At 37.2% G+C, this 13,700-nt stretch overlaps 1 protein-coding gene across 1 annotated transcript; it reads left to right on the top strand.

Moving 5' to 3' along the window:
* The first annotated feature begins 3,611 nt into the window (after nucleotides 1-3,611).
* Nucleotides 3,612-13,259, top strand: LOC138700915 (isoniazid-induced protein IniB-like). Its single transcript, XM_069827335.1, has 2 exons — nucleotides 3,612-3,746; nucleotides 10,422-13,259. Exons 1-2 carry the CDS (start codon nucleotides 3,744-3,746, stop codon nucleotides 11,235-11,237), a joined length of 819 nt encoding a protein of 272 aa, XP_069683436.1. The 5' UTR covers nucleotides 3,612-3,743; the 3' UTR covers nucleotides 11,238-13,259.
* The last annotated feature ends 441 nt before the right edge of the window (nucleotides 13,260-13,700 follow it).

A 13,700-nucleotide genomic window follows, 5' to 3' on the forward strand; every position in this document is an offset into this window, starting at 1 on the left:
ACGTGTTATTTCGAATGGGTATTATAGAAGTTTGAAAATACATTTTGTTTTAAATTTAAGATACAGAATTTCGTGGAGAATTCGGAGGAGATACATTATTTTTTTCGAATGGAGAGTTTATATTTTGTAAGTTGTGCCACACACAAACTAGAGGCTGGAAACGAAATTCATTGAAAGGCATTGCAGTCCCTCAAATTGTAGAAAAGTCTGTCCATAGCCATGGATCGAAACGTAGAGGGGCTTGCCCTAGTAGTGACACACTAATTGAAAACCATTTTCGAGAAAAATTTAGGATATAATTATCTTTCTCAGATACGAGATCAGCTAGAAACTGCTGAAAATCGAACAGAAAACAGTAACAGTGAAAACATTCAGTAGTTTAAGTCTGCTACCGAAAAATCTTCGAATGTAGGTAGTCATACACTGTAATAAAATGTACACAGCAGAACAGTAAATTTGATATATTTCTCATGTTTATTTTTATTATATATATATATATATATATATATATATATATATATATATGTGCTATGAAATTACGTGTTTCAACCTACCATAATATTATCAATATGTTGTTGCAGTCAGAAACCACTTTTGTAGCAGACCTGACAGTACCTCCGTGCTGGAAGCGGGAGTTTGTTGACATTGAAGTCCGGTCGCTTAGTCACGTGCAAAGACACAAGTCCCCAAGTTCCGAGCTTTGGTAATGAGTGTTGTGCTCTTGTTTTTAATAATCATGGTAGGCAATGTGGAAAACGCGGGAAAGCCTTGAAGTCGGACGGTATGAACATGGTTATTGATGTACACAAATTCTTTACTGAAGAATATGAGGCACTGAAATGCGGAAAACAAACAATATCTGTGTCGAGTGTTATCGAAAGAACTGCTGCAGGGACAGGTATATCGTCTCGTAGTGTTAGCAGGATTTTAAAAAAACAAAGGGAGGCGCTAGAAAGTGGAAGTGTTCTGCGAAGTCCAGGAAAGAAACGCCCAAAGAGGACCCCTCAGAAAACTGCAACTGACTCATTTTCTGCCGCCGCTATAAGACGAGTAATTTATTCTTTGTATCGGACTGATTTTTTGCCTAGTTTGAAGGATATAAATGACGCATTAATTAAGGAAAGCTTATTCACTGGAAGCATATGGAGTTTGAGAGAAATTGAATCGCTCCATGCAGAAATTTTGAAAAAACGAGATATCGATGGAAATCATATCTTTATGGATGGTTCCATCAGCCTGTGCAGAAAGGAATTCAGTCCAATGCTTGGAAAGACAGAAACTGAAGCGTCAGGCTGAGAGTTATATGCAGAAAGGAATACAAAGTACAGACTGTTTTCCTTAGTTTTCTCAAAACCAGGTCTAATGGACTGAAGCCCTTTCTGCATGGGGCGATTCAATTCTTAAAAAAAAATGAAATTTAGGTATGTTAAAAATACTCAAGGCAGAAAATGTTTAATGGAAAGGTCAGATGTTATTTTAAAGAGATTTAAATTCTTAAGAAAAATGAAAGAATTACGCGCCACTGGACGCGCCGTTGTTTATCTAGACGAAACTTGGGTTAATGTGAACCATACGAAAAGCAAAGTTTGGAAAAGCGATGATCACGAAATTGACTTCCCACTTCAAACCCCAATAGGAAAAGGTCAACGGTTTATTTTTTTACACGCCGGATGTTCGACAGGTTTCATTCCAAACGCGCTTCTAACTTTCAAATCTAAATCAACTAAGGACTACCACGTGGAGATGTATTTAAGAACTGGTTCATTAATCAATTATTACCAAACATCAGTGGCGTAGCGTCAATGTAAGCTAAAAAGCTTAGCTTCCCCAGTTAATAATAATTTCATAATAAGCCTGCAGTTTATGAAGAAAATTATTTATTAATTTTAATAGAATTTATATTTACGCATTAAATATTGTGATGCGGCAGCTCAGGATGATTTGTGATGCAGCAGTAAACAAGAAGCCTGCACTCACCAGCTTCCAAGCAGACCGGTTTCTTCTGCGTAATCCACCCCGCAGATTTTCCATCCCTTCCTAAGCTACCCTAGCTAGGCTCGCAAAGAAGCTAGCTTTAACATTTAAAATAAGTTGTTTCCGCGTTATCCCTTTTCGTCAGTTGTGTTCAGTTGAAGTGTTAGTGTGCATTGTGGCTGATATAATAAATAATGAGCGAAATAACAGTTCCTGACACTAATTTACTTGAATTTTTTTTTAGGACAATTGTATTATCAAGACTGACTTACGAACAAAAGTGTGATTTAAAAAACAAATGACCGACTCCCTTGCTGTCAATGAAGGACACAACCAAAAGACAGACGCATACTTACGTAATGATACTAATATTTGTTAAGAGATATGTGTAAACCGTGAAATGATATTTTATTACGTATCATTTGAGGTCATGCCTTATTGGTGTTACTTACGATGTTCCAACCAATCTTCGACTGATGACTTGAAATTGACTACTATTTATTTTAAGACTGTATTTTTGTAATACGTTTTCTCATATTGCATGAAAGACAACTTGAGTTAGCTTCCCCTACTCAAAATTTCATGCTACGCCACTGCCAAACATTCCTCTCAATAGTATCATTGTTACGGACAATGCCCCCTATCAGTCAACAGAACTCAATAAGGCACCAATTTCATCAACACCGAAATCTGAAATGCAGTCCTGGCTTCGTAACAATAACATTGAATTTGATTTGCGATCCACGAAACCTGTATTATATGAACTTGTAAAAACTAAAAAAGATAATTTCAAAACATACGAAATCGACCAAATTGCGACAATGTACTCCCATACTGTAGTGAGACAGCCACCATACCATTGTGATTTAAACGCGATCGAATTAATATGGGGGCAGGTTAAAAATGACGTTGCGAAGCGGAATATTTCGTTCAAAAGTAAAGATGTGAAATTGTTGTTTGAGAGCTCTCTCGCAAAAGTGACGGAAGATATTTGGAGAAAGGCCTGTGAACACGTGGAAAAAGTCGAACAATTTTATTGGGAGAAGGACGGACTAGTAGACGAAATTAGCGATCGATTCGTAATAAATTTGGACGACACGGACACGGACGAGGAACTTTCTGGCGGAGAGGAGTCAGAATTTGAAGAGGAAGAGAGTGCCGCCGCTGCTAACTCCTGGTCGCTGGAAGGAGTGTCGACCATACCGCCGTCACCATAAATGAGGGTAGAGAGAGATGGTGAGTATTCCTTCTCTTTCTAAAAGGGACTAGACAAGTAAATCCTCATGGACTGTACTGCATTATACAATTATAACACGGACAGCAAGTGAGGAACATGCCTGCAAGATGCGATACCGGCCGAAGAGAGGATTCCTGATCATGATATTCATTGTTCAATTACACAACACGCTAGTTTCACTGTAATTAATTTAAAAATAAATCCTAATGACGTAGTTTAGAAAAACACCCCTAAAATCCTCTCTAAAATTTATCTTTTCCCTGAAAATCGCCAAACATTTTTATCCCCCCCCCTAAACCTCCCCCTGTAGAAGTGCTTTATCCCCAAATTTGGGGGAGGAAACCCCCAAGTTGGGAACACTGTGGCACAGAGCCATCGCGTTTCTTAGGAATCTGGCAACGCTGCTCCTACACTCGAGACAGCAAGCACAGGAAGTAAATAAAACACAGCGACAGACGCGGACGATCAAGTTGGTGAAGCAGTGCGACAGGCTCTGTCCTCGAGGAAGGTCACAGCTTTGCGCAACAACAAAATGGTGAGTTTAATTTATTGGTTCTACTTGGAGGAAGACAGAGTACGGTAACACTTCTATTAGCAACACAACGTTTTATTTCATGTACCTTACAATACTCCTGAATCTTACATTAGTCTATATTGTACATCGCGCGAATAATGTTTGTGTGTATACAATAAGCATGTGACTGGCCGCGTGGATTAGCTATGCACCACTGGGTTGCCATGCAACGATTTCTATGCCGCTAGTGTCAAATTCGTTAGCATTTTTTTTTCTAAATATTTATATAATAACGCAAGTTACAGAGTGCCAGCCTAAACTAAAATATAAAAATTTAAGTATCGGTAGCAATTGTTTTACAATAAACAATATTATTACATTCATTAAATAATAAAATAACGTACCTATGTAAAGTTAAAAATTGAATAACATTATTAACAAAAATAACAGTTCGTTGCAATATAATAGTTCATTCAATAAGCGATTATAGCCGTACATAGGCTATTGTTAATGAGGACTGGGGTTTGAGACTAATAAAAATTAAATAAGCCTCAACGTCCACCGATGTGGAGTAACTGTTACCATGCCTGAGAGTGAAACAAACGGGCCCGGGTTCAAATCCTGGTTGAGACAAGTTACCTGGTAGATGTTTTTTCCGGGGTTTTCCCAGGGGCGTATTTATGCCTAGGCAGACTAGGCAGCTATTTTTTTTAATATTTTTTTAAATTTTATTCATAACTCTTTAAAAGAGTACATGAACTTAAACGCACAATGAAAAGGATATGAATAACATTGGCAACAATCAGTTCAAATTTAATCAACGGTCTGCCAACGGAAAAAGGACAGTTTTTCAATAATAGTGTCACAATGCGATCATACGATACGTCAGGAAGGCAAATCTCGTTGCTCGCAATCATGAGATTTTCTTTGTAATTACAATAAAACCTCGATAAGACGCGTCCGCTTATTACGCTATCCAGTGTAATACACTTTTTTGTCCGGTCGTGCACATTTCATATATAACGCCTTTATAAAATACCCCGTTTGTTGTGCTCAAGTCCCGCATAATACGCTGTTTTTGTGGAATATTTTCGATGTAATTTTCAGCAATGTACTGTAACAGCAATGAATCATTTTGGCCACTGAACTTACTGGTGCCATTAACCTGAAGAGTATTGGTATTCGACCCTTTACCTGTGCATTTAAACCTTCATACTATACAGAGTGCGTCAGAAAGAACGGATGGATTTCACATGGCAAGAAAATTGTAAAGATTCATCAAATCACAAATTTATTGTTATCAACATATTCACCAATACATGCAGTTTATTTATGTAAAACAACATTATCCATATGATGTCCTTGGCTTTCAATACAGGCATCGAGGCGTTTTCTGATGTTCGCCATCACTTTCACAGTCATAGCTGGTGCAATTGCCACGATTTCTTCACGAATCGCTGTCTTCAGTTCGTCCAGTGTATGTGATCGATGTTTACAAACTTACGCCTTCAAATGGTCCCAAAGAAAGAAGTCGCAGGGCGCGAGATCTTACCGTAGCCTCGGACAATCTCAGTGCAATAGAATTTCGTCCAGGTGATTTCTTCTTTAATGTTGAACCTGTGATATGAAATGAAGCCTCCCACCGCAAAATTGTATTCCGAGTTGGAATCCTAGCGTGACATCCGATGTCGAAATGAGTCCTGAGTGGCGATCACAGACTCTTCATTTTTCAAAAATGTCTCTACGATGAAAGCACGTTGTACGTCAGACCAACACCATGTTCTCAGCTGAAACTGCATTCTCTGGCTGACCCAATAGTCGTGGTCCCCCTCACTATATCTCTCTCCTCGTTGCGTATCGATAGTTTGAAATCCATCCGTTCTTTCTGACGCACTCTTTACAATACCCCACCCTCTTAATGCGCTCTTTTATTCGACCCTTTACCTGCGCGCATAAAGCTTATAATCAGGGAAAGGATTTATATGTAAATACATATTTACTTATAAAGCTAATATAATTTATATTTTGCATTATCTTTATGTTTCACAATGTGTAGGGTTGAAAAATCCTACTTTTATTTTCCATATTTTTCCATATTTTAGAGTTTAGTACATATTTTCGTTAATTTCCATATATTTTCCATATTTCATATAAAACAGTCCATATTATATTAGGTTTAACAATAAAACAAAACAAAATTCCATTAACTTTTAAAAATACATTTCAACAATAGAGATTTAAACACATGTTCAGGAATCCCTTTAACATCAGAGTTATTTGAAAATTAGCAGTCCTATCAACAATGGGAAAGTAAGTTACAAAACTGTATTAATTTAATTTAAAATTTTTAACAGACTTCAGTTGTGCAGCTCAACAGTTAAATGCCAGTCAGAGTACACATAGGTTCAGTTTTGTAAATCATACTATAAAGACGGTAAATATGCCAAAAGTACGTCATTCAGTCAATTTAAAATCAAAACTAACAAGTTACATTTCAGAATTTAAAGAAGATGGTTTATCAACTGACAATAAAATATTATTTTGTAATTTGTGTCAGTGTGCAGTATCATCTACACAAAAGTTCCTGGTGCAACAACACATTACAACTAGTAAACATCAGGCCAACAAACAACTAAATTCCAAGCAGAGACAATTGTTTTTAACACAACCAACAACATCGAATGTAAGATCTGAGTTTAACATCGACCTGTGCCGTTCTCTCATCTCTGCTGATATTCCTCTCTACAAACTAAAGAATAAGGTCTTCAGGGAATTCCTTGAAAAATATACTCAACATACAATCCCGGATGAGTCAACACTTAGGAAGACGTATGCTCCATCCATCTACGATGAGACAATACAGAAGATAAGAGATGAAATTAAAGATAGTTCAATTTGGGTTTCCATTGATGAGACTCCCGACAAAGAAGGTAGACTTGTTGGTAATGTAGTTATCGGTTTGTTAAGTGAACAATATTCTGAACGAATTCTTTTACATTGTGATGTTCTAGAAAAGTGCAATAACAAAACTATAGTTAAACTGTTCAACGAAGCTATGGGTATCCTGTGGCCAAAGGGTATTATGTACGATAATGTGTTATTCTTTATTAGCGATGCTGCCCCTTATATGGTCAAAGCTGGACAAGCATTATCTGTTGTATATCCTAAATTGACTCATTTTACTTGTGTGGCGCATGCATTTCATCGTGTGGCAGAAGTGGTCAGAGACAATTTCCCTAAAGTAGATTTGTTGATTTCATCAGTGAAAAAAGTATTTCTCAAAGCTCCCAGTAGAGTTAACGTGTTGAAAGAAATGTACCCTGAAATTCCATTGCCACCAAAGCCAATTTTAACTAGATGGGGTACATGGCTAGAAGCAGTTGAATATTATGCCGAACATATAGACTCTATTAACAATGTTCTCCTTGCATTGGACTCTGAAGATGCAGTCTCAATTGATACTGCGAAAACAGTTACCTGTGACATAAGTGTGAAGAATGACTTAGCTCACATTCAGCATACATTTTCATGCATCATAAAAACGCTCAAAAGTCTCCAAAATAGGCACCTTTCACTATCTGAAAGTTTTGAAATTATAAATAGTACTGTGGAACAACTGAATCGTGGTAGAGGTAAAGTTGCAGATGCAGTAAGAGCTAAGGTGGACACTGTACTTTCAAAAAACCCTGGATATGAAGAACTACAAAAGGTTGTTGCTGTGATGAGTGGTGAATCAACAGTGAAGATTAACTTGGACTTATCCCCAGCAGACATTGTGAAATTGAATTATGTACCAGTTACTTCTTGTGACGTCGAACGCTCTTTTAGTCAGTATAAATCTATCCTCAGAGACAATAGAAGAAGATTCACTTTTCAGCACTTGAAAGAAATGTTTGTAACCTATTGTTATGGTAACAGACAATAAAAATTGTGTTTTGTTGAAACTACATTGGAAGATAAGGTACGTCCATTATATTTTTTGTTTAGTTTGATTAAAATGTACCAATATTTAACGTACATAGTCATTTTTTTATAATTTTAAGTCCATATTTAATTCCATATTTTGGTAAAAATCCATATTTAATTCCATATTTTGGTAAAAATAACTACATATATATTTACATATTTCATATATTTTTAGTCCATATAAATCCGTTCCCTGCTTATAATGTATACATACAGTTACAATACCCCACCCTCTTGCTAACCCTCTCCCTCTCTCTCAAACAACATTCCTCACTTGGTCGTAATAAAATGCTGGAAATGTTTGTTGGTCAGTTTGTTATCTTTCAGTGTATTGAAGTATCTGTGAGTGTGATTACGATGAGTGTTAAACGAAAAGCGCTTTTTGTGTCTGAAAACTTGGAAATCTTACGAAAGTATGTATGTATGTACCGTAAAATGGGGTGACTTTGAACAGTAATTTAGCGCCCTTCTAAATTAAATGCTGTACTCTATTTCGAAAAAACTGAACTAATTTATTGACAACTTAAACAGTTTTTTCGCAATTGGGTACAGAATTTAATTTAGAAAGGAGCTAAATTACTGTTCAAAGTCACCTCAGCGTTCAAAGTCACCCCACTTTACGGTATGTATGTATGTATGTATGTATGTATGTATGTATTTATTCACAATGCAGTGGGTATATACCCGGTGGCAATGGTAACTAATTACACTCAATAATGACAATAATAAACTTATTAATTAAAAATACAATTAATAATAATACTAATAGGGAACATCCTAAATTAAATGAAGCACGATCACTTAAAATAACATTTAAGGTAAATCTAATTTGTATCTTAAACCTAAGTTCGAACTAAAATCCACGAGTGTGATAAGTTCATATCTGCACAAGTACCTTTCAACATTACACTCATTTCGCTGCCAACTCACTCACTGCACTGGAACTACGACACATTTCACTGATTCTATCCTGATTTCACTAACACTTCAAAAACATTTCACTGTTCAAATACTTTGCACTGCCACTATAAACTATAAAGCTTCACTGACAGGAACACGTTTCACTTACACAACACACTTCAGTGACACGACATACTTCTTCACTGATACAACACTTCAATAACAACATATCATTTACACCCTTTAAGTACTGTGTATAATTACCGTCTATTAGTAAGGTCCTTAAGCCTATTTTTAAATACAGTTTTGGTTGTTGGTAAAGCCTTTAGTGAGTCTGCAGGTAAAGCATTCCAGTCCCTGATAGTACGATTGAGAAAAGAAAACTTTCCAGTGTCCGTCCTCTGCCTTCTTTCCCTCAATTTATATGAGTGGTCGTTCCTTGAAGAGTAATTTGGCGGCTGCAACCTATTTTTTATTTCTCTCCAGGCAGGCTCACCTCTGTATGTTTTGAACAGTGCGCATAATCGAATTCGCGTTCTCCTGTCCGTGAGTGTGTCCCATTTTAATGGTGAATTTTTCCGACAACACTTGAGAGGCCGTTTTTTAATCTTTTCCAGTGTCTTAATATGTTCTAATCTGTAAGGATCCCAACATGCAGCACCATATTCCATTACTGGACGTACTAGTGATTTATATGCAATCTCTTTCGATTTATCAGAGTCTTTTCTTAGTGCCCTCATCACAAAGTGTAACGCCCTCCATGCTTTTCCCGCTGTGTCTGTAACGTGTTCCCCCCAGCCGAGATCGCTGCTAAATGTTATTCCGAGGTATTTACATTTGTTAACTTCCGGAATGGTTTCACACCCTAATGTATACGATGCGATTATTTTATTTCTTTTCCTTGTAAAGCTGATGGCTTTGTTCTTTAGAGAATTTATTTTCATTTTGTTGGCTATTGTCCAATCGTTTATTCTATTGAGGTCATTCTGAAGAAGAGTAGTATCTTCATAACTTTTTATTTCCCTGTATACCAGACAATCATCCGCGAATAAGCGAACCCTGGACAAGATATTAACTGGCAGATCATTTACAAAAGCCAGGAATAGAAGAGGCCCCCAAGACACTCCCCTGTGGGACTCCGGAAGTAATTTCAATTCGGTTCGATAATTCCTCCCCTACGCGTACTCTCTGTGTGCGACAAGTTAAAAATTCCTTGATCCACTGGAGCACTCTGAAGTCAGTCCCCGTTGATTGTACTTTAACCAACAATACAGTATCGTAAATGTCTTAACGTACAGTACAGTAATTACATAATGGAGTAATACTATATTACCTTTCATGAATCATGTATGTCAATAAAGAAAAATGCTAATAGATACTGTATATAAGTCAAAATTAGTATACCTGCCTAATACGCAGTCCCGGTTAATACGCGGTTTACACCCAGTCCCTTGAACAGCGTCTTATCGGGGTTTTACTTCTAATCTTTGCAATTTTCTTTTTTGTAAATTGACACAACTGATTCATTTCATTCCTCTGAAATACATCTCAATATCAAACATTATATTAATGAAATCTGAAAATTTATTTTAAAAACATTATTTTCACACAACCTCTTCTCTCTTCTTAACTTTTACAATAAACTGTCTAGCTTTTATTAATCAGTTAATCTTTTAGTACGATTATTTTTATTGCATTTGTAAATTTAATATTAATTGTAATTGTATTCTTAATATTGTAGTTGTAATCCCATGGTAGAGGGGAAGAGAAGGTCTGATGGCCTTATCTCTACCAGGTTAAATAAAGTAAATATGTTTTCTTTTCTTGAAGGCGTGGATGGATTCTAAGTCAGATGGGAATTTTGGAGTCGGAGTTGGAGGACGCTTTCTGGGAGTGGACACCGGCATCTCTGGAAACATAGGGCCAGCTGGCGTCGGCGTAGGAGCCAACGTGGGCTCCATCACTGCTGTAAATGCGGGAATTGGTTTCGAGAAGGACGGAGAGCTAGCAGCAGGCGCCGGAGCAAATCTCCTGGGGTTTGACACCGGTGTCGCAGCAAACGCGGGACGGAGTGGTGTCGGAGTGGGAGCTAAACTTGGCCCTGTGGCTTCTGCGAAAGCAGGAGTCGGCTTCCAGCAGGGCCTGGCTGCCGGTGTTGGAGCAAATGTCCTGGGTTTGGATGCCGGCGTGGAAGCAAACGCAGGACGGAGTGGCGTCGGAGTGGGAGCTAAACTGGGTCCTGTTGCCTCTGCAAAAGCAGGAATCGGCTTCCAGGAGAAAGGAGGGCTAGGCGCAGGTGTTGGGGCGAATGTCCTGGGTTTGGATACTGGAGTTGCTGCCAGTGCGGGACATGATGGCATTGGAGTGGGAGCTAAACTCGGGTCTCTAGCTTCTGCAAAAGCAGGAATCGGCATCCAAGAGGGCGGAGGACTGGGTGCAGGCGTTGGAGGACGCGTCCTAGGAGTGAATGCAGGAGTGAATGCAAAACTTGGAGGGGATGCCCTGGCTAACGTCGGAGCTAACATTGCAGGAATAGACGCAGGGGTGTCCTTAGCAAGTGGAGACGGGCTTCTGTCATTCAATCTGGGGGGATTTAAGCTCAGCTTCCTCGGTCCTGGGGGGATAATTAACTTTGGGCGTAAATGAAAAGGACATCAGGTTTCATCGTGGAAGGCTAATGGAATATGTTCATTCCTCTTCAACAGTAGTTCAGATGTGCTTTCAGTGACTTTAGTATTTACACTAGACTACCCTAAGATCTGTTTCATGTGGAGTAACGATAGGAAATAAATCAATTACATGGATTTTGCAAGTAATCAAATTGGCTACTGGTATTGCTAAATCATCAGGTAAATTTTCAATTTCGACATAAAATATTTTTGTACGAGAGCATGTCAATGGTCAGTCGTAAAGGGCGTCAATACTTAGGGAAGAGTCTGCTAGTATCGGACATCGGGTAATATCGGACAGTGAGTTTCTTTCACCAGCCACACGATGATAGTACCTGACTGACGTGGTTACGTTTCTGTGATGTCGCATAGAGAAACGTAACCATGTCATTCAGGTACTGCCATATGGTGGTAGATGAAAGAAACGCAATGTCCGATACTACCCGACTCTCCCCTAATGAACGAACTCCAGTCAATTACTTTTTATTAGAAAAAAAATATTGGTATCTTAACCAAAAATGCTATAATTATGCATAAATAAAATAAATTATTAATATGAAAATCAATTTTGTTTATGGGAATATTATTTTGTATTATTTTTTTAGGTAGTGATATCAATTTTGTACTTTTTTATTACAAATAAATAATAACTTAAAAAATTCCAGTAAAATAATTAAATATTAATAAATCGAAATCTAAAAAAATCAAATTTTAACAAACTTAAAATGATAGTTATTATAAAACCAACACTAATCAAAAATAATAAAAATTTGTGCTTAAATACTGTACAATAGATTATAAGCAATGTTCATGTACAACTGAGTTATGTTAATTAAGGAGGGTTAAGGCTGGAATTTTCACTTTCCACATTTTTTAAACAATCTTCCTCAAATTTTTATCATATAGGTTACATTCATACAGTTAAGACGTGTTGTCTTACCAAATTTGAACTTACAAATCAAAGAAGTTTTCATTTATTAATTAGTTTTTAATCATTATAAAATAATACTCCTTACATTGCAATTTTCATTTTTTTTAACTTAAATTTTGTCAGCTGTTACTATAAACGTAGACAATAAAGAACTTTTCTTTGTTTTATAGCATACTATTTTTTAACATCTTAATTTTTTTGTTTCTATTTTGTAACTTTAATATGTCAGAAATCCATCAATATCTTAATTCACAATAAAACCCACAACAAAGTCAATCATCCATAAACTTATAAGCATATCCTGAAAGTTTCAAGATGATGTGACAAAATTTGACACGCAAGGAGTATTTTATACATATGCAAATGTAAAAAAAAAAAATGGAAAGCGAGAATATAGCATGCAAACGGAACATTGTGTACTGATATGTATCGAATATGAATCGAATACTGTATGAATGAGGTCTCGCCCACCTCATTGCATATTACATGACTAGTGTGAACTAGTCAGTTTGTTTTATTACCATAAAGTACGAAAAAAATTCGTACCAGCACCGGGAATCGAACCCAGGATCTCTCAGCTGTGCGCGCTGAGTGCTCTTAACCAACTGAGCCACGCCGGGACACGATCCACGATGCCGGCCGGACATAATACTACGAGAGGAGTTCGGCCGGCGTCGTGGATCGTGTCCCGGCATGGCTCAGTTGGTTAAGAGCACTCAGCGCGCACAGCTGAGAGATCCTGGGTTCGATTCCTGGTGCCGGTACGAATTTTTCTCGTACTTAATGGTAATTGTGTACTGACTTTAGCATAGCCCTGCATTATATGTTACCTGTATGGGCTTTAAAAATTACTGCAGAACAAAAGTATGATGTTTTGTGAGAGGTAGGGGACATTGAAGTATTTTTAAACATGAAAGTGAAAAACCGATCATTTTCACGAAAATGTCGACACTTCAGCCCTAACCCTCAAGGAGTTATTTTGCAATACACATGTAATACCCAATTGTTGGTTCTTGTTAAGCCCGAAATATTTTCAAAATAAAATTACATTTTCGTTATAAAAATAAAGCTGTATTGAAACCTTCTCTACAGTCCTTTCCACAAACTTATTTTTCACATGAGAAATAATAATATACTGCCCATCGGATCTGTGCCCCTGTAAGATATGCGAACTGAACCCTAATTCCTTTTCAGCCTCGGTAATTCATTTCTCCCCCTGCATTCCTATCTCTCTCCCTTTCTGTCCCCCACTACTCACAATTTTGAGCCTTCTTACAATACAGTTTATTTGCACTTGCAGTCCAGTGTTGTAAACTCAACATGAATACTGTATTTTCATTTCGTGTAATTCTCCGATAAGCAAGTTGTAATATAATAATAATAAATTGGGCTAACCGTCTATACTTATCTAGTTTATATTTGGATTAAACATTAACGTTTTCGGCACTTATGTGCCATTTTCAAATGTATGGAAATTGCCTGTTACATGATCAAATAGATGCACCTTAT

The sequence above is a fragment of the Periplaneta americana genome, chromosome 6 (assembly GCF_040183065.1).
Source record: "Periplaneta americana isolate PAMFEO1 chromosome 6, P.americana_PAMFEO1_priV1, whole genome shotgun sequence".
In the NCBI taxonomy this organism is placed as follows: domain Eukaryota; kingdom Metazoa; phylum Arthropoda; class Insecta; order Blattodea; family Blattidae; genus Periplaneta; species Periplaneta americana.